Source organism: Pollachius pollachius, assembly GCF_949987615.1.
Source record: "Pollachius pollachius genome assembly, chromosome: 8".
Classification (NCBI taxonomy): domain Eukaryota; kingdom Metazoa; phylum Chordata; class Actinopteri; order Gadiformes; family Gadidae; genus Pollachius; species Pollachius pollachius.
Window position 1 is genome coordinate 1,250,428 of NC_136941.1, and position 20,609 is coordinate 1,271,036.

The following is a 20,609-nucleotide window of genomic DNA, read 5'->3' on the forward strand; positions in this document are numbered from 1 at the left end:
TTGTTTCGAGCACAGGCACGGTCTGCCCTCTGGGCTGTAAATCAAGATAAGAACAGCTCAAGAGGAACAGATCCCCATAAAGAGCAGCCGAGTGACCATTGGAGGATTAGAAGCATAAAGTTGATGGTTTATGGCTGCAAAAGGCCAGAACACATCTCTGTGGAGACGAGAAGCAAGAGGGAAGAGCGACAGCAGAAACGCGTTCAATGGTTTAAGAGCAGGGGGAAGAAGGATGTTGAGGCACGATGTGAATTAAAAAACACCTACACAATACCGTTATCACAATACTGAAAAAGGAAACATGATATTTTCAAGTCTTTTTTTCCGATGCGGGGCTGTTCAAGTCTACCGGATTTCTCACTCACCGTGCGCGTGTGTCACAAAGCAAGGATAGAGAGCTGCACACGGTCACACGCACTCACACAAGACGCACGAGAGACGGGGGACTGGATGTTACGAGTGCAGGAGGTTCCACGGAGTGGGGGGGAGGGGGGTCACTTGTCGTCCGAGGCCGCTGCCGCCATGGGGGCCCGCATGCTGCCCCGGGCGGTCGACGCCAGCTCCTCGATCTCAGAGTTCAGCCTCCGGATGACCCACTCCATCGCCTCGCGGCCCTACGGGGGGGCACAGGGTCACAGGGTCAATGGGGGGGGGGGGGGGGGGGGGGGGGGCAAACCTCTGAGCCCTAGCCTCTACACTACTCACTATACACCACTCACTATACACTACTCACTACACACTACTCACTATACACTACTCACTATACACTACTCACTACACACTACTCACTACTCACTATACACCACTCACTATACACTACTCACTACTCACTATACACTACTCACTATACACTACTCACTACACACTACTCACTATACACCACTCACTATACACCACTCACTATACACTACTCACTACACACTACTCACTACTCACTATACACTACTCACTATACACTACTCACTATACACTACTCACTATACACTACTCACTACACACTACACACACTACTCACTACACACTATCCTGCCCACCCAGTGCCACTGGACAGAAGCCACGATGATGGGAGGGGACATGAGACGCAGGAAACCCTGAAGCGCTGATTATGGTTCCACGTTCCCGCAACGCAACGACCACGCAGACGCGGCGGCGCAGTCCTGACCCTGGCTCTGCGTCGGGGTTTAGTGAGCGGACCAATCACAGCCCTTCGCCTGCTGCGTCGCCTCGACCGAGGGTTAACATTTTTTGGGAGGCGCACGTCCGGCCCTTGCGGTGGACGCAAGGAGGGGCCGCGAGGACGTAAGGGGTCCGTAACCCCCTTGCGTTGCGGGAACGTGGGACCATGATCAGCCCTTTAGACTGTACATCCCACCTCTCATTGAGAGCCCCGGCCGCGGCGAAGGCAGACGGACGTACCTTGTTGGCGTTGGCAGAGATGGTCTTGGCAATCACGCCTTCCAGGTAGCTGCTGACACTGATTACTTTAACGTTGATCTGAGCCTCCTGGGTCAACATGGTCCTGGAACACATCCCACAATGCATCAGTACCCAGAGGAGTAACCTAAAAAAGGCTTTTAACACTACTTGGGAAAAAATAATAAACTAACAGGTTTAAGGTGAACAATTCCAGAAGCACACATTATTAAAGATGTACGACATGGTGTCTCCATGAACATCACTCACTTCTCAGGGTCCTCGGGATGTGGTTTGTAGGTCAACTTCTCTTCCACCGATATTATGTTAGTGAAGGAGATCTATGTGGACACAAAACCAGGATTATCTTTTCGTTGTGGCTAATGCAAAACTGTATTATGGTAAGACAGTAATTTAGAGCTGTTAAAACTTTCAATTGAGATGCATCAAACACAGAACATTCAAGAACAAAAACATAATATTTGATGGGTCGTTTTTGGTGCAAAGAACACCATCATTACCACTTTAACATATAGTTGTAATATTAATGAAGTCAAGACCTTGATCAGGTTGAATTGACCGAGAGAGCTTACACTGATACAGTTGTATGAAGCGGAGGTATCACACGTTAAAATTACAATAAAAATAACTAAGTTAAAGGACGATGGCCTCCCGAAAACAACGGGCTTAGAACAAACATCCAAAGCAGCTCACGTTAGTGGACTTCAGCTGAAAGGTCTTCTCCTTCGGGTCAACGATTGAATGTTCCTGGGCGTAGGTGAATGATCTCGTTATTCCAATCATCTAAAGGAGGGGTTGACAATAGCACAGCATGTTAGTTTGCATCTCCAGTGGCATTTGTGTCCTCCATATAAACATGCTGGTGTGCTATGTCCACTGAAAACATGAGTTAATACACCTTCCCGGACTGGCGCCCTGCCTGCATCGCACAGAGCAGGAAGAGCTACCCTGGTAACAGATACGTCTAGAACTTCTACTGTTGCCACCACAGCAAAAGAGAGCTGATAAGGGTTTGCTGCAAATGGTCGGCCTTCTGATTCCCTTAAAAGTCATTTCAACCGTCTCTTTCAAAAGCACAACCCGGTGTGAATTGATTTTGACCTTTATCGAAAAGCTAAGTACAAATGTATAAATAAACCGTCAGGAGTAAAAGGTCAAAGGTGATACAGGTGACATGCATGTCGAATACGCGTCAGATCATTTAAGGCACTAAGCTCCAAGTGATTTTACCGTTAAGACTGGATTTAGTAAATACTCAATCCAGGTTGATTGGCTAAACCTTAAGTGAACTTGTATCATAACGACCTGAGGATGGTTGGCTGAAGCCCCTCCCCCCCTACTCAACCCCACTCCTAACAACAACAACAACAACAACAAAAAAGCCAACCATGTGCTCCACCCCATAATATACATCATAACAGAACGAGTCACCGCTAGTCAAAAGAGGGGGGGGGGGGGGGGGGGGGTTGACGACGACAACAACATTGACCGTGCCGTCGGGCATGTGATCCGACTCACCGACATGGCCAACGAGGGCATGCCCCAGTCCGCCGTGAGCAGGCGGCTGCTGTGTAGCCTCCCGCCGGCGTCCACCCCTCTGGCCAGAACGTCCACCCCGAACACGTTGGGGTTCATAGGGTTGGGGTACTTCTGCATCGCCGCCTTGGTCACCGTCTCCCAAGGGTGGCTGTTGGCAACATGCTTTTTATAACTGAGAAACACTACACCTGTCGGGAGAGTTTAGCACGAGGGCAACCTTCTGCACGCATGCAACACATGCAGCATGCGGGGGTTCAGTTATTATAACAACCATTCGTTAACACATTTAGAACATAATTCAATGTTAAAGTAGTTACTGTACAATTCACAGCTAACGACTGCAGAATAACAAAAGTCTGGCATTGGCAAAACATGAATGGGATTAATGTCAAGTGGGATTGCTGCATTACATTCACATTTGATATCTCAAATGTGAATATTCATCATTCATTTGAGGTGTCACTTGAATTCATATAGCTAATGAGACAGCTCTGCAACAGCCCCTTGGGACTGGATCACTACATTCAGGGGGACTGGATCACTACATTCAGGGGGACAGGGTCACTACATTCAGGGGGACAGGAGGATCACTACATTCAGGGGGACTGGATCACTACATCCAGGGGGACAGGAGGATCACTACATTCAGGGGGACTGGAGGATCAGTACATTCAGGGGGACTGGATCACTACATTCAGGGGGACTGGAGGATCACTACATTCAGGGGGACTGGATCACTACATCCAGGGGGACTGGATCACTACATTCAGGGGGACAGGAGGATCACTACATCCAGGGGGACAGGAGGATCTCTACATGCAGGGGGACTGGAGGATCTCTACATTCAGACAGTCTGCGATCTGCTTACGTGAGCAGTGGACCTTCACGTGTGTAGTTTTACATAATGAGTACACACCGCACAAATCCTCAAATAGGACGGCTAGGGCTTCAGGTCTTGATAGGTTAATAACGACAGCGTTGTAAGTAACCCAGTGTGTAAGTAAAAAGAGAATAATAACGGGAATGAGCAGAAGGACGTAGAGCAAGTGTCACCGACTGGTACAAAGCCACATTGCGGAAATCCTTCAGAGAGTTGTCCTTATAACGTTACGTTATTGCACACAACAGCGCGCATACATCATTTGTAATACAGCTGTTACCAGCGCATAAACTGTTTCCCTTAAAAAAGAGACGAAGTAACGGTAACGCCGCGTTAGCAGCAGGTAACGTTACCCAGCGACGTTACCGCGGACTACTTTACGGAGCGCCGGCCGCTGAGCTAGCGTCCAGCTGGAGTCATACTTGAGTACAAAACAGAGTTGTTTACCAATTTAAACACATCCGAGTCGAAAAGTTACTTGTTGTATACACGTAAGTATAATAAAAAACTCACTTGAATATGTGTTCTGACGCCCATAGCTTCATTTTACAGGTCTTTCTGTCAGAAGCGGGGAGCGCGGCGGCGAAAGCGGGACGGCGACTCAGGAGGAAGGCGGAGGAATCTACACCTCCAGCCTCCTCCGCTGCTCGGTCTCTTCTTCGTTCACATATAAAGGTGCACTAGGACGCTGTCAGCCGCATTGCTGCCGCCTGTTGGTTTGGCGGTGAACACTATTCAGGGCAAGTCATGGAGCAAATTGAAAAGTGCATAACTAATTAAATGAAATACAATTAATGAAGTAAACAGTATCACACACCGGCAAACAAGCTGAAGCTCTGATTCGTCGACTGCTTTACTCCTTCACCCGGTGGTAGACATGTGTATGGCTGCTTTCACCGTGACCTTCACCATATATATATATATATATATGGTATTATACATATATAATATATATATATATATATATATATATATATATTGCCCACATGTATTACGAAAGTCTAACTCGAAAATAGTACCTTTGAGTGTGTATCTTGACAAATATTCTGCAAAGTTTCAACTAAGGCCTAATGACTTAACGTATAACTAAACAAATAAAGAAATGCCCCGTGCATTTACATTTATATCCAGTAATACTCAGATGAAACAATCAAGTTTTAGATTTTTATGTAACGTAATAAAGTCCTTGGTTGGTGTGGGCGGGACCATAGTAGAATCAATCTTGAATCCTCCCTTCTGATTGGTCATTTAAAAATCTAACGTACGGCGGAACAGAGACGTGACGCCAATACGTACATATCAGACCTGTCCTTGAAGCCACAACACAGGCAAGATGGTTGCATACTGGAGACAAGCCGGCATTAAGTAAATATAACGCAGACAAACTGTATTTCAATCAATGCGTTTCACTTGTTTACTTTTTTGAATGTGTGTATGTCGTTTAAATGAATATTGACTCTGCGCTGTCGAGCAAGTTCGTTTGTGTAAATCGTCCTGTAGCCTGACAGCTAGCCTGATAGCAATGGCTAGCCTCCAGCCCATGGCTGCATGGGACAATGCGTTCAATGTAAATCTGTACATTCATTGGCTGAAGAAATATTGTAGTATTCGTCAATTAATTATAACATGTTTGATGTTCAATTATCAGGCAATTCACGCATCGTTGGCTAATGTTCTTGACTGTCCTCTACCATTTAGCTACATTCGCTTCTCAGCGATCTGCGCAAGCGCAGTCCGCGCTGCGCTGAAGCCCACGCTAAGGGAGGCAGCGCTGAAGGCCTCTGAGTCGACTGTCAAAGTCATCAAACCCAAAGCCGCTGTATAATTAAGTAAGTATAAGCAGTGTGATGATATTCTTTAAATGATCGAATCCCTTATCGAGGGACTTGCATAAGTCTATTTAATGTTAATCATACTAAACTCGCAGAGGAAAATGATTCGCAATTAGGATAGTTGTTTGCATGCACCACTAGTGAACATGGATGTCGTATGGTATTGCTGAACCCAAACTTGCACTACTGGAGATGCTGATTTTGATGCCTATACTGTAAAAAACATCAGGCAGGGTGATTACACGTCAAACGTTACATAGAATATGAATGTTTTTCTCCATATTGCTTTCTTTTCAGAGACCATGGTGTAGATAGTTTGTGTTGCAGGCATGGAAATGGTCAGTCATACCCAGCCCCGATTCTGTTATTGGATGAAGATGGATGACATCACGATGAGGGTGTGAGGGTCCAAAGACCCCAACTGGATGCGCCATCCACCTGCTTTCATTTGTAACTGAAGAAAATGTATTAAATATATGGAAGTGGATATTCTTGTCGAGTTGTATTTTTTGCGATTTACCTTTTGTGGCATGCATCCTTCACAATCCACAGAAGAAAAACTAATCACGTGAGGCTTTCAGGTCATTCAAGATTTTATTTAAATACAACTAAACAAGTGCTTTCTTTGGAGGCAGCAGTGAGATGTACCAAGTAGGAAAATGGTATTTACATCATGGGTCAGAAATCGGAAGCGGATGATGAAGTCCTCTCCAAACGGGAAGACGGGGTTCTGTTTGATTTCACTTCTCCTTCAGAGCACAAGGTAGGATGGTCATCGTGTGAAAAATGTACATTTGTATAAACTGTCGACAGCCCTGAAATGCATGCATTGTGCAGTGGCGGGAGAAATGCTTAAATATCGGCTGTGTCGCTTAATGGACTTTTCTGTGCTTTCTATTACAGTACAATATGTATTGGTCTTCCAGCCGGTACCAAGCAATCTTAAGATTTTCTTTGCAGAGCGTGGTCTAACTTAATTCTGGTTAAGGGCATGAGGCAGTAAACACTCTACACTATGACAATAAATTGGAGCAGTGAATAGAAACTCAAGAGGACTGACCTCAAACTGAGATGTATTCTGTTGGTCCAATGATACAATTATATACAAACTATTGCAGTGTCATGGTATCCGTTTTTTCATTACATGACAATCTCACATTTTAATAGAAGAAATCCAACCATACCAACGACTTCCAAACGGAGCTGTTAGTCACTCAACATTCACAACGTTATTTGCAGTTATGTTTGGTATGAGAACATACAATCTAAGTTATTTTATAATTCAATGAGTGACACTTTGGGTAGATCTAATCCCTGTATAGACAATGAAACATTTGATTTGATGAACACCGTAATTAATAACGTAATACTTCCTTACATGGCATGCTGTTGAAGATGACCACCATCTTCGGGGCATCTCAGTGGCTTCATTTGACCCTCGTCAGTGCTAGGTGGGCCTCATGTTAACAGGTAACCATTTATTTTAATCCACAGGATGTGTCCGAGTGCCCAGTGCCCTTAAAAGTCATCTGAAATAAAGCTTCAACCCGTAGAAAACACTGCTCAACAACCGTTACCCACTGTCGGACGCCTCCGTCGCCCCAGCGAGGGCTCCATCAGGGACTGAAACGTTAATGTCTTCCTCAACGCCCCGCCGCCAACGCCACTCTCAGCTGTCTTCCTTCTCGCGGCTCATCTTGATCATGGTCTCTGGCGAGCGGTAGAGGAAGATGAGTTTCTCGCACATGGTCTCCTCCAGCTCCAGCTCGCCCGTCTCGCGCACCACGAAGATGTCGGTGCACAACTTGAGCACGCGGTCCACGCAGGGCAGCTCCTCATACATGATGGACCGGGAGATGCCGCTGAAGGACTCCCGGATGAACTTGCCCACCACCAGCACCACGGACATGTACAGCCCCACGATGCTGAGAGAGGAGAGGAGAGAGGGACGAGAAGAGAGGGAGAGAGAGGAGAGGGAGGAGAGAGAAGAGGGAGGAGAGGGAGGAGAGGGAGAGAGGAGAGAGAGGAGAGGGAGAGAGGAGAGAGAGGAGAGGGAGAGAGGAGAGAGAGAAGAGGGGACGATAGGTAGAGAGAAGAGAGGGAGGAGAGGGAGAGAGGAGAGGGAGAGGAGAGAGAAGAGGGGACGAGAGGTAGAGAGAGGAGGGACGAGAGAGGGACGAGAGGAGAGGGAGGGAGGAGAGGTAGAGAGAGAGGAGAGGTGGAGAGGTAGAGAGAGAGGAGAGGTGGAGAGGTAGAGAGAGAGGGAGGAGAGAGGGGAGAGAGGAGAGAGGGAGGAGAGGAGAGAGGAGAGGAGAGAGGAGAGAGGGAGGAGAGGGGAGAGAGGAGAGAGGAGAGGGGGGAGAGGAGAGGGGAGAGGAGAGGGAGGAGGAGGGTGGATGTTTGTATACGTCAGGGATGAGCTGATCCATTACATTATATACAGTATATCTTGGCTCCTTTAGACATATACAGTATGTTTTAAGCGGGTTCTCAAAGTTTTGACAGCTGAGGGCCAATTGAGGAACCCAGAATTTGACTGAGGGCCACCAAAGGAAAAAAATAGGCGGGAAACGCCAGTGTTGAAAAACAACATTGCACCGTGGACCTCTGGAGTGAGGTCTAAATCACGAAACTGAGGTTCATCCTTTCAAAGTAATGTACAGTCGGATCAAAAGTAACAAATGTAACAGGATTTAATTGAAAGCCAGAGAGAGTCGACTTTTCTTTTTATATTTATTTATTTTTGTTGAAATCAATATTGATATAATGAAAAAAAAAAAATCATTTATTTTCATTTTTCTTACATCTGTATGTCATTGCGGGCCGCCAGGAATGTTTCTGTGGGCCGCCATTGGCCCGCGGGCCGCACTTTGAGAACCAATGGTCTAAAGGTTTGGCTGGACATGAGGGATTGACCGCAGTACACTTTGCCTGTGAGTTAAACACCCTAGCCACTACACTGCCTTCATGGCGATATATCGATATAGATATAGAAATAGAGATAGATAAAGATGTATATATATATATATGTACACTTCATTTCCCGTGGGTTACCAAATAAGAAACCGGTGTGTATTATGAAACAGGGGAACTGCATTCCCGCTGTGACTGTCTGCTACCCACCCGTGACCGGCCAGGAAGCCCAGGCTGGAGGGGCTGACTTTCTCGTTGATCACCACCATCTCGATGCCCTTGCAGTCGCGGGCGGAGAGCTTGGGCCCCGGCACGCACTCCTCCACGCGCCACCACTGGTCCGCCTTCTCCTGGCTGCCGTTCACCCACTGCAGGCGGAGCGACAGTGGCCGGAAGAAGCCCAGCGTCTGGTAGTCGTCGGGCCGCTCGGAGTGCTCTGGGGGGTGGACGAGGGATGGGTGAGGGTCATGGAGGGGAACGACAGAGAGGATTGGTTTAGTAGGGTTAGAAGGAAAACAGTTCTTCCTCTTGGAGGAATAGTAATAAACGCTAGAAATCACCAATGGGCTATTTAAAGGTCCCATGACATTGCCACCCGGTGTGGTGGGATTAGCCGTTCCAAGCCGTTTTGGAAATCTGCCCCTTATGACATCACAGGTGGACACGCCCACCTGTGATGTCATAAGGGGCAGATATCCAAAACGGCTTGTACCAGCTAATCCCACCACACCTGTTGTTGAGCTTTAAAATCATCTTTGGGTGTTTGTGTGAATGCATCCTGAGCAAATAAGATAAACAACCCACCGACTTTCAACCTGGTTGCCATCTTGGATTCGACTCCTTTGGGTCCCCTGATGAACTTTGGCAGAAGGGACTGAATGATCCTGAACGACACAACGGCACCACAAAGGTTAATGCTGAAACACACTCAATTAAACCTTTTAACCTGACATCCAGTAATAATTTACCAAGCATCACCATATTTAAAATTGTGTTTTTGAAATAATGTATTAACTAAAGTGTTAAAATGTGGGCCGTGGACGTTTTATAAACTCATTGTTTCTCTTAAAGGTGCAAGGTCATCATCCTTGATTGTAAAAGCAGCTGCTCTCTACCTGAACACCAACAATTAGATTTATATAATTAGTTGAACACTTCAAGTAATCTTAGATCATAAAAAAAATCACTTAACCCTTTGAAAAGGTTCTAATAATGACTGAGGTCAAAGGTGGTTGATAGAACTGAGGTCAAAGGTGATCCCTCTGTGGGCACTCACACAGGCTCCTGGCTGGATCCTTTGAGCATCTGAACGATGCTTTCTCTCAGGGCGCTGTTCAGATACTTCACCGTGTGTTCCCCGATCGACTCCACGGTCTCGGACAGAGTCGCATTCCTGTGGACAAGAGAAGAGACGGTTACGCATCCAGTTTGCCCCTTTTGTTTCACACCGCACACGATGTGGTTTTCATAAATGATTTGCGCCAATCCTGTGTTGTTGTCGCCCACTAGTGGCTGAAATCATCATGGCACCTTTGCGTCATTCTAAATTGTGGAGCACCTTATAGTTTGCGCGTGCATAGTATGTACATACACTTCCTTAACACTTTAATTATGTATCTATATAAAATGCTATATCATTGCTCATCAAGAGGCATAGCACTATAACCAAAACACCATCTTCTCTCAACATCCCAAACACACTTTACTGTTGCGCTTCACAAATACAACAACAACAAACACCAGCGACCTCTGACCTGAGGAGGGTCCACCGCAGGGTCATGAAGAAGTAGGACGAGCTACTGAGCTGGCGGATCAAGGCCTCGCGGCTGGCGGGGCTGATGGTCCACGTGAGGCTGGCGTCGCTCTTGATCTTAGCGACCACGATGTCCTCCGCCTCGTAGTTCATGATGAACTGCATGGAGGCCTGGGGGAGAGGGGGGGGGGCGGGGGAGAGAGAGAGAGTGAGAGAGTGGGGGGGGGGGGAGAGAGAGAGAGAGGGGGGGGGAGGGGGGGGGGGGGAGAGAGAGAGAGAGGGAGAGAGAGAGAGAGAGGGGGGGGAGAGAGAGAGAGAGGGGGGAGGGAGAGGGGGGGGAGAGAGAGAGAGAGAGAGAGAGGGGGGGGGGGGAGAGAGAGAGAGAGAGAGAGAGAGAGAGAGAGAGGCGGGGGGAGAGAGAGAGAGAGCAAACGAGAGAGAGAGAGGAGAGAGAGAGAGAGAGTGAGATAGAGAAGAGAGAACGAGAGAGAGAGAGAGAGAGAGAGAGAGGGGGGAGAGAGACAGAGAGAGAGAGGGAGAGAGACATAAAGGCATAATCAAGTTACATTAGTAAAAGCATTGGAGTATCAATGTATTTGTCATAATGCAGTTTTACATTTAGAAAAGCACTTCAATTTGACTTTTGTCATCATTGTAATTTGGTTCGGTTTCACCCTCTAGTGATCTGTTTGCAGAATAAATAATAAAAAACGGGTTAGGATGGAGGGTTAGGGACCGGGTTAGGGTTAGGGTTAGGACTAGGGGTTGAATCAGGTCTTACTGGATGTGTTGCGTAGATGTTGGTGAGTCGCACAAAGTCAGGTTCTTTGTACGGCACCAGGTTCTGTTCCTGGGCGCTCATTGAGAACAGAGGCTAGGAACACACAAACACCACAATATGTTACAGAATGTACACACAAACACCACAATATGTTACAGAATGTACACACAAACACCACAATATGTTACAGAATGTACACACAAACAGGGTGAGCCACATGATTTACAATCCATCGTGTTAGTAGGATGAGAATTAGAACAGAAAAAAGAAACCTTGAAATAATTTTATTTTTTGACTTTTTACTAAAAAAGATCATCTGAGAATAAACAATTAAGTGGACTTTACAAAATAACGGGTTACATCTTTCAAACAATCGGATGCATCCTGTAAGCAATGACGGTCCATGACTTTTCCTTGCTCTCATCCTGACCTCATATCCTGCTATGCTGAGCTGGATGGAGACATCTAGCGGCTGATTGGTCACCCCGGCCGCGGACTTGACCAATGACATGAAGAGGAGCGGGAACCAGATGATGCTGATGAGAGCGAAGATGATGAAGCCTCCCATCCCGTACTTCACCAACCTCTTCTTCTTCTGCCCCGGGACGCGGGGGTACTTCTGGAAGTGGTCGAAGAATCAATACTTTGATTCTTACTCATTACCGTACAAAGCAGGAGATACATCTGGACTGACGATGAGGACAGAGATACATCGTGACACTCGTTATACTTTTGTGTAAAGTACTCTGTTTAAATTGACATGATATTGAGCAGAAATACTTTAGTGTGATACAAAGCTGCACAGTCAATACTGTAATACTTAAACACAACCCAGTGGATACTGGAATAAACTTGCCAATACAATATTTCAATTCACAGCATTATAATGTCAATTTTCTCAGCATGTTATTATACCTCTACTATTGATTCAGTGGTAACTGATCACTATACCTTTTCACCATTCCAATGTTCAGTAAGACATTGTGAAACCCTCACAACTCACCTTTTCCGACTCTCTCCCGCACTTGAGGATGAAGATGTTGGCGTAGATGTCGTCAACGCAGATCCAGCTGGAGAGGGACAGCGTGGTGTCGGTCCAGACCCAGTCCATCACCGCCCGCAGCTCCGTCAGGAACGGAACCATCCGGAACCTGAGGAGAGGGGGGGGAGGGAGGGAGAGGAGAGGAGAGGAGAGGAGAGGAGAGTAGAGGGAGGGGGGGAGAGGAGAGGAGAGGAGAGGAGAGGAGAGGAGGGGGAGGAGGGGGAGGGGGAGGAGAGGAGAGGAGAGGAGGAGAGGAGGGGAGGAGGGGAGGAGAGGAGAGGAGGGGGAGGGGGGGAGGGAGGGAGAGGAGAGGAGGGGGGAGGAGGGGGGAGTGAGAGGAGAGGAGAGGAGGGGGAGGGGGGGAGGGAGGGAGAGGAGAGGAGGAGAGAGGGAGGGGAGGGGAGGAGGGGAGGAGAGGAGGGGGGGAGGGGGAGGAGAGGAGGAGAGGAGTGGAGGGGGGAGGAAGGGAGGGAGAGAGGAGAGGGGGGGGAGGAAGGGAGGGAAAGAGAGGAGAGGGGGGGGAGGGAGGGAGGGGGAGGAGAGGAGGAGGAAGAGAGGAGGGGGGGAGGGAGGGAGGGGGAGGAGAGGAGGAGGGGAGGAGAGGAGAGGAGGGGGGAGGGAGGGAGGGGGGAGGGGTATGGAGGAGAGAAGGGGAGTCGAGGGGTGGGTGGAGAGAAGAGAACAGGAGAAGAGTGAACAGGATAGGGTTTGAAAAGAGAGAGAAGGGAGAAATTTGATTATAAAAATGGAAAGGGGAAGACAGAACAAAAATTCTTAAAAATATCGCCAATAAAACGAATACATTTGAATCTAAACTAGTACAGATTTCACATCTATTATAGTATTCCATTATCTTCATGTCAAGCATGGTGTGCAGTATAAATACAACCACACGATGTGGGTGTTTTTATGTATTTAGTTACACGCTGTAAACATTGAGCCGATAACCATCTTCCTATCAAGGAACCCCTGGGGTTGAACAAGCTCGCAGTACCCTTGGAAGAGGAAGAGGTTGATGTAGTTGTAGTTCTTGGTGAGGAAGTTGCCCAGGACACTGTTAGGGTAGCCACACTTGATCTGGTAGGCCGACAGTCCGAAGTAGATGCACTTGACAAAGTACCACAGCTGGGCAATGGGATTCTTGTTGAACCTCCTGTTGGAGGAAATGTTTCAGCGAGAATCCTCAACAAAGGTTAGAGATACATGTTTTCATACATTCACGGACACAGAGCAAGCCTCGTAAAGAGAAACCCACCCAAACAACCAAACCGCAAGGGAAACACGGGCTATAGGAATGGCTGTTCCTGATTAGATTGGTGGATGCTTTGAGTGCTTTCAATAGCGTGAGTGCTTACATTCTTAGCAATGGATCGCCCCAATGGGAATCAAACCCCCAACCCTGCCAGTGTTAACACCACCATGCCCGACCAGTTGAGCCTCAGAGTATGAACTAAACTAATGAATAAAGTAATGAATTAATGAACGATTTAATGAACGAATGACCGAATGAATGAACGAATGAATGAACGAACAAATGAATTAATGAATGAACAAACTAATGAATGAATAAATGAATGAATGCATAAATGCATAAATGAATGAATGAATGAATGAACAAAAAAATGAATTAATGAATGAACAAACTAATGAATGAATGAACAAACGAATGCATAAATGTATAAATGAACGAATGAATGAATGAACGAACGAATGAATGAATGAACGTCTGCCCCCTGACCTTTCGGTGACCCCGGGCAGGATGAAGAACATCCAGAAGTGGATCCCGAACACCAGCGCCACCTGGAACACGCACTTCCCCAGCAGGGACTTCTTGAGGTAGAGCGCCCGGTCCACGATCATGGTGCCAAACTGCAGCAGCAGCATGACCAGGAAGGCCTCGGGCACCGTGTCCTCCGACAGCGACTCCGTGAAGTCCACCGCACCGCTGTATTTCTGGGGACGCCACCACATTGACCACGCCCTCGTACACAAGGCTACCATGGCTGTCAAACCCAGTCGCCGGCGGCAACGGGGTCGGCCGTTTTGACCCCCGAAAGCGTTCGGAGGTTTGGGACGTGCAGTTTGTATGTCGAGTGGTTTTGTATGTTAATATACATTTTCAAGATATGTTGTTGTATGTTGGACGATTTGCATTGAATTGATTGGAGATCTATTCAATTGATTCCCTTGATTGGAGATCAATTCAAGGCATCAATGCCGGTTTTTAAGCGGAATTTTCCTCTCAATTAAAAAATACGTACCTTATCTCTGACCACTAGTGTGTGCTCATGAGCCTACTCTGCTTTATATACTGAATATATAGAGAAAAGAAGAGAATTGAAGGTAAGAGTTGCTTTTTACCCCGAAGGCCCCGTGACCGTATATGGTGACGATGAAGTTGACGACGTCGATCAGGAACATGAGGGCGTAGACGTCGCACACAGGGCTGTACTCCGGGTGGATGATGTCATAGAAGAACTGCCTGATGGGTAGGTAGATGTTCAGAGCGCTGCGGGGACAAAGAACAAAACGGGTCATTTGGACGTCTTACGGATTACAGCAAGTCTTGCATAGTCTAGTCTTACAGGTAAAGAGAGAGAGAGAGAGAGAGAGAGAGAGAGAGAGCTCAGCAAGCTACACACACTGTGATATGTGTTGATTCCCTTTATATCGGCACCTATGTTTTCACTCTCTTCACAAAGTCACCATTCTCACCCGGCACGATTTTAGTCATCAGAAAAAGCGGTTATAAAACATTTGACCAAAGATGGCCCCCTTTCACATGTTCATATTTCTGTGTTTGGTTTTTAACTTTTACGTTTTTTTTGCATTGTATTTATTTATGAAAGACAAGCTCAGGCATATACCTATAATGACGTGACACAAGATTACACTTAACAGAAACAATTTGACAGACAATTAATCCAAAAGAGGCCCAAACACAAAGATCTTAAAGGGGTGATATTACACCACCAGGCGTGAGCGTGATTAGCCATTATGATCCATTTGAAAATTGGCCTCTTCCCTGTGTTTTAGAGTCCACCTAGATGTACGACGGATAGATCAGCAACGTCTGCTACGGTCCACTCAGTAGGCTGTCAGATCGATCTATCCAGCGCACATCCAGGTGGACGCGCCCACTTGTGATGCCACTAAAACACAGGAAAAGGCAGGATTTCAAACGGCTTGACACGGCTAACCACGCTCACACCTGGTGGCGTGACATCACCCCCTTTTACAAAGAAACAGCAGAAGCCGCGCGGCGGCAGATGGACGTTGTCATAACCCGGCTCCTAGGCTATAGCAAATACGGCATAGGACAAAAGATGGCAATAAACTAATGAATTTATTATATTAACTTAAGACAACTGAAGTTATAAACACAAATGTGAAGTGTGTCAGCCAGTAACATGTAAATGTGGATGTGTGAACAATATGAGGTGTAAATGTTGTATCGTGAAAACAAAGCAGAAACAAAACAAAGAGAATGTGCTGCTGCTGGCGGGCATGCAGCCGAATGCCAGAGAGAGACCGGAGCAGAGTTGAGTCTGGGTTTTTATACTTTTAGGAGCACCTGAACCAGGTGCTCCCAATCCACTCTGGTGATGGTACCTTCAAGGACATAGGAAAAACAATAACTGGTCAACCACATCAACACTAGACAGGGACCGTCACAACGTACACTTCTACGACGGCGGCCTTCACCATCAGCATCCTCTTGCTGATCTGCTGCCTGATCCGCTGCTTCCGGGTCAGGGGGGCCTTGTGGGAGCGCCTCTTCTTGGTCGGCTGCTTCTTCGGCTTCCCCTCTCCAGTGAGGAAACACAGGCAGGACATTACTTTATCGCCCATGGCTGATTGGGTACAAGGCCTTTGGTCGTTAGAGTGGAAAATGTGATCTTGGCTGTTTTTAAACAAACCAACCGCCGAGATGGACTGCGATGATTGGACAGGAAAGCTCATTTAACAGGATGTGAAGAGTGTTGATCTCACTGGTACACCAGGCTACGCTACGCTACGCTACGCCAAGCTACGCTACACCACAGCACACCCAACTACCCCCCACTAAACTACACCAAGCTACACCACACTGCAGCATGCTACACTACACTACACCCCAACACACCCAACAGTCATACAATCAACAATGTAGGCTAAAATGTGTTTTAAAACTATGTCTTCATACCGTATTTTTACATTTGAAACCACAACAGCCATCAGGAAGGGCTATGAATACCGCTCATGTCGCTTCAAAACCCGACCGCATCGGGGGTAACACTCACCGCTGGGACCCCCGGTGTCCTTGGTCCGGCGGCGGAGGAGGGAGGTCCCCGACGCCGGGGCGGGCAGGAAGCCCAGGCGTCGGCGCCGCCCCCCCCGCTCGCTCGCCCGCTCCGCGTTTCCCGTCTGCTTCTTCTTCTCCACCTTCTTCTGCATCTTCTTGAAGAAGTCCGGCATCTCCACCTCCTTGTTGTCCCAGAGGCCGTGGCACTGTGGGGGGGGGAGACACGACGCACGGGTCCGTCAGACACGACCCCCCTCAACACGTTCTTTGGCGTTGTTGTCATTGTCGGCCATTGTTGGGAAAACAGACAAAGTCACCGTGTGGATTAAGCCAACATCATCCCTGTATGATTCTTAAATATACATTTATTTATTTTTCTAATCAATGCTGATTTCTTATAGATTCCGTGTTACCAGGTTACCATGACGATAGTATTTAGCTATGAAGCAGATGATTTGCAGGTTGATTAATAGTACTTAGCATCGTGTAGCATCTTATCCTTACTATCCCTGTAACGGACGGGGAACGGGTTATCCTAGTGGTTGTTAGTGCTTGGCACTTGGTTCTATGAACGTCCTCACTGTACAGACAGAGATAATTGTTTCACTTTCTTCCGACAAATGTACTTATAGTAAATCGCTTTGATAAAAGCGTCTGCTAATCGCCCTAAATGTAAATGTAATGATTCCATCCAAAGCTGCCCCCCCGCTGTAAACGTTGCCTTCAGGGGACGCGGTTCGGCGGGGATCGAACCCGGTACCTTGAGGATGGAGCGGTGGAAGAAGAGCGCCAGGAGCTGGATGAGGTCGAAGAGCACGTAGCCGTCCTTCTTCTCCACGCCGATGATGTTTGGCATGGCGAAGGGCCGGTCGGCGTTGATGCCGCGGTACGACGACGTCGTCCACGGGAAGAAGCCGAACTGGAAGAAGTACTTCACCACCACTGTCAGCTGAGGGCACAGCGGGGGACGCAGTCAGGACACTCACTCAATGTAGAAATATAATCCCATCCTTCAAAAGATTTGATAATTGCAAAACCAGATTACGACACTAACAGATAATGTCAGGTTCCTGGTTTCCTGACTAGGAGGCCAGGGGGATTCTGGGATATCAAAGCTTTTCCCTTCCATAGGGTCACTGAGGTCCAGCGAGGTGCACTCTGGGTAAAGCCCCGAGCAATACCATGTTGTATCCATCTGGGGTATCCCCAGCATATGCACTACGATCTTGTAAAGTACCTTCCACTGCCTCCTATTGACCGGCAACTATTCGGTCATTCAGAAGAGGCTTTGATCGGTAACATCAGTAAACTATCATTAACCAGCAGGTCGGGGATGGAGGATCCATACCCAGTACATCTGAGCTGGGAGGCCTCCAAACACCCTGAGCCGACGCCCTATCCTTCCCCAACGGTCACACACTCATACGGTACGGGGGGCGGCCACACACCTCTGTGTATACGATGGCGGTCATCCAGAAGCGCTTGGACGGCCGGGGCACCGACAGCATGGCCCACATGAAGATGAGGATGGGCAGGATGAGTGAGAGCATGGAGGCGGACATGATGTGGTTCAGGATGATGACGAAGTAGCACAGCATCTCCGACTTGGACACCATGGTGTTGTAGAGGGCGAAGGCCAGCTTCAGGTGCTGCGGCAGCTGCGTGTAGAACCTGTCCGACTCGGAGATCTCATCGTTCTCGAACATGCTGGGTGGGTGGGGGGGGGGGGGTTTGAGAAGAAGACAGGGAGAGGGAGAATGGTTGTGGTTAATGTTACGTTGACTTTGTTTTGTCTCTTTGGTTTACCGTTTATTCATTTTTCATCAAAAGTGAGCTCCATGTCATTAAGGGTCAGGTGAAGGGTTCTTGCTCAAGGATGCTAGATATTGGGGATCAAACTGTCAACCTTTCAACACTATACTATCCTGGCCCAAGTTGCATATTTAATTTGTGAAGATATTACGCAGATTATTATGAATCACATGATGATTAATACGATTGGCCTTATCACAGGGATCGTCTTCAGCATTAATGTTAGCACCTGTTTTATTATCATTGTTCTTATCATAATTATTATTATCATAGTACTACTGACTTGTTCAGCAGCAGCTCGCTGGCGGTCAGGTTCCTGGTCTCCTGACTCAGGGGCCTGGGCGATGCTGGGACATCAAAGCTTTTCCCTTCCATGGAGTCCCTGAGGTCCAGCGAGGTGCATTCTGGGTAAAGCCGCTCATGGTCCTCCGGTCTTTCCCACGTTTGCTCCTCATCCTCCAACGCCTGGAGACGGATCTTCACCACCTCAAACCACACCTCTTTGTCCTCCTCTTCCTCACATCGTTCCGATTTGTCCTCCTCTTCGTCACGTTGCTCCGATTTGTCCTCCTCTTCGTCACATTGCTCCAATTTGTCCTCCTCTTCCTCACATCGTTCCGATTTGTCCTCCTCTTCGTCACGTTGCTCCGATTTGTCCTCCTCTTCCTCACGTCGTTCCGATTTGTCCTCCTCTTCGTCACCTTCCTTCTCTAGCTCTTTGTTCCCCTCCTCCTCTTCCTCTTCCTCCTCTTCTTGACTTTCCCCTTGAGTTTGGGAAACATCACCCGGAACACTTTGGAAGAGAGGGAGAGAGGGAGCGGTGAATCCACTGATAAGTTCAGTCTGTTTCTGATTGGCTGTTTTTATAAAGCAGGGTGTGGAGAATAGAGCTGCTGTTTTTACATGAGGAGATCTTCCCAATGACCGATCTCCCACTAAACATAAGGAGAATCCTTTCAGTTATCAGTTCTACATTGTGTCCACTACGCTTGCAGCAAAGATCGGATGAAAAACTTTTAAGGATGCAACATTTGTGTAGGGTGACACAGCGCTAGAAAGGTCTACATCCGATTCTGTCATCAAATATTATCAACAACTACCCAGAAGTCCACCACCCCCACCAAAATGACTATCACCACCCCCACCACAATGACCACCACCACCCCCACCACAATGACTATCACCACCACCACCACAATGACTATCACCACCACCACCACAATGACTATGACCACCCCCACCACAATGACTATCACCACCACCACCACAATGACTATCACCACCACCACCAAAATGAACACCACCACCCCCACCACAATGACTATCACCACCACCACCACAATGACTATCACCACCTCCACCACAATGACTATCACCACCTCCACCACAATGACTATCACCACCCCCACCCCAATGACCACCACCACCCCCACCACAATGACCACCCCCACCCCCAGTTGACTGTGACCCAGGGGAGCCTTCACCTGGGGGGGGCGTCCTCGTCGTCCAGGGAGCCCATGTCTATGCGGGGGGTCTTCAGCAGCCTCCGGCGGAGCTGGTCGGCGGCCGGCTGCAGCCCGGGGAGGTCGTCCAGCTCCTCCTGGGTGGGCTGACGGGACCCTAGCAGGGTCTCCTCCGTGGCACAGCTGGGGGGGCCGGGAGGAGCAGCGTGGTCGGTGAGAGAGGCACACCCTAGAGCCATCCTAGACCCATCCTAGAGCCATCCTAGACCCATCCTAGAGCCATCCTAGACCCATCCTAGACCCATCCTAGACCCATCCTAGAGCCATCCTAGACCCATCCTAGACCCATCCTAGAGCCATCCTAGAGCCATCCTAGAGCCATCCTAGACCCATCCTAGACCCATCCTAGAGCCATCCTAGACCCATCCTAGACCCATCCTAGAGCCATCCTAGAGCCATCCTAGACCCATCCTAGACCCATCCTAGAGCCATCCTAGAGCCATCCTAGACCCATCCTAGACCAGTGTTAGACCCATCCTAGACCAGTCTTTGACCCATCCTAGACCAGTCTTGGACCCATCCTAGACGAGTCTTACACCAATCCTTTATACTTGAAATACACATTTAAAAAAAATAGAAAAATCATTAGAATTAATTGAAAATATATTTATGGTTAATATTGTTCAGTAAATATGTCATTATGGCCTGTTTGTGTTTGCTGAAGCAGCGTTGGGGACTTTTCTTTCACCGCGTTCCCCGCTGGGTATGGCCCTGCAGTAATAATTGTGTCCAGAGGGGGCGCTGGTACTCTGCTCAGCCGCCCCGCGTGTATTGATCTGTTTTTCACCGCTTGATGAGAGCTGGTCTGAAAATGG

The 20,609-nt window shown here is 48.0% G+C and overlaps 2 protein-coding genes across 2 annotated transcripts in view; both read right to left on the reverse strand.

The window, feature by feature from the left end:
* Positions 1-478: 478 nt before the first annotated feature.
* LOC307078939 (PRELI domain containing protein 3B-like) lies at positions 479-4,453 on the reverse strand. The gene is made up of 6 exons (XM_079740976.1): positions 4,367-4,453; positions 2,953-3,121; positions 2,128-2,217; positions 1,684-1,754; positions 1,417-1,519; positions 479-614 (listed from the first exon to the last, which is right to left on the reverse strand). Exons 1-6 carry the CDS (start codon positions 4,396-4,398, stop codon positions 495-497), a joined length of 585 nt encoding a protein of 194 aa, XP_079597102.1. The 5' UTR covers positions 4,399-4,453; the 3' UTR covers positions 479-494.
* Positions 4,454-7,354: 2,901 nt separating this feature from the next.
* Positions 7,355-20,609, reverse strand: part of LOC307079773 (piezo-type mechanosensitive ion channel component 2) — a gene marked incomplete at both ends in the record, with an annotated part of 44,394 nt that continues 31,139 nt past the window's right edge. Inside the window, 18 exons of the mRNA XM_079742280.1 lie at positions 7,355-7,610; positions 8,809-9,034; positions 9,403-9,482; positions 9,875-9,991; positions 10,353-10,522; positions 11,133-11,225; positions 11,563-11,751; positions 12,136-12,283; positions 13,169-13,327; positions 13,913-14,127; positions 14,536-14,683; positions 15,857-15,983; positions 16,458-16,665; positions 17,220-17,408; positions 17,908-18,166; positions 18,555-19,064; positions 19,756-19,917; positions 20,331-20,344. Of these exons, the coding sequence (XP_079598406.1) occupies positions 7,355-7,610; positions 8,809-9,034; positions 9,403-9,482; positions 9,875-9,991; positions 10,353-10,522; positions 11,133-11,225; positions 11,563-11,751; positions 12,136-12,283; positions 13,169-13,327; positions 13,913-14,127; positions 14,536-14,683; positions 15,857-15,983; positions 16,458-16,665; positions 17,220-17,408; positions 17,908-18,166; positions 18,555-19,064; positions 19,756-19,917; positions 20,331-20,344 (3,270 nt within the window). The remainder of the gene's footprint in view (positions 7,611-8,808; positions 9,035-9,402; positions 9,483-9,874; positions 9,992-10,352; positions 10,523-11,132; positions 11,226-11,562; positions 11,752-12,135; positions 12,284-13,168; positions 13,328-13,912; positions 14,128-14,535; positions 14,684-15,856; positions 15,984-16,457; positions 16,666-17,219; positions 17,409-17,907; positions 18,167-18,554; positions 19,065-19,755; positions 19,918-20,330; positions 20,345-20,609) is intronic.

Bases quoted from the DNA above. Each gene is read 5' to 3' on its own strand.
- LOC307078939 (XM_079740976.1), bottom strand. From the start codon at position 4,398: ATGAAGCTATGGGCGTCAGAACACATATTCAA. The intron at 1,755-2,127 runs GTGAGCTGCTTT...GTGTCCACATAG, and splicing joins TTCAGCTGAAGTCCACTAAC to ATCTCCTTCACTAACATAAT. The intron at 1,520-1,683 runs GTGAGTGATGTT...GATGTGTTCCAG, and splicing joins CATCCCGAGGACCCTGAGAA to GACCATGTTGACCCAGGAGG.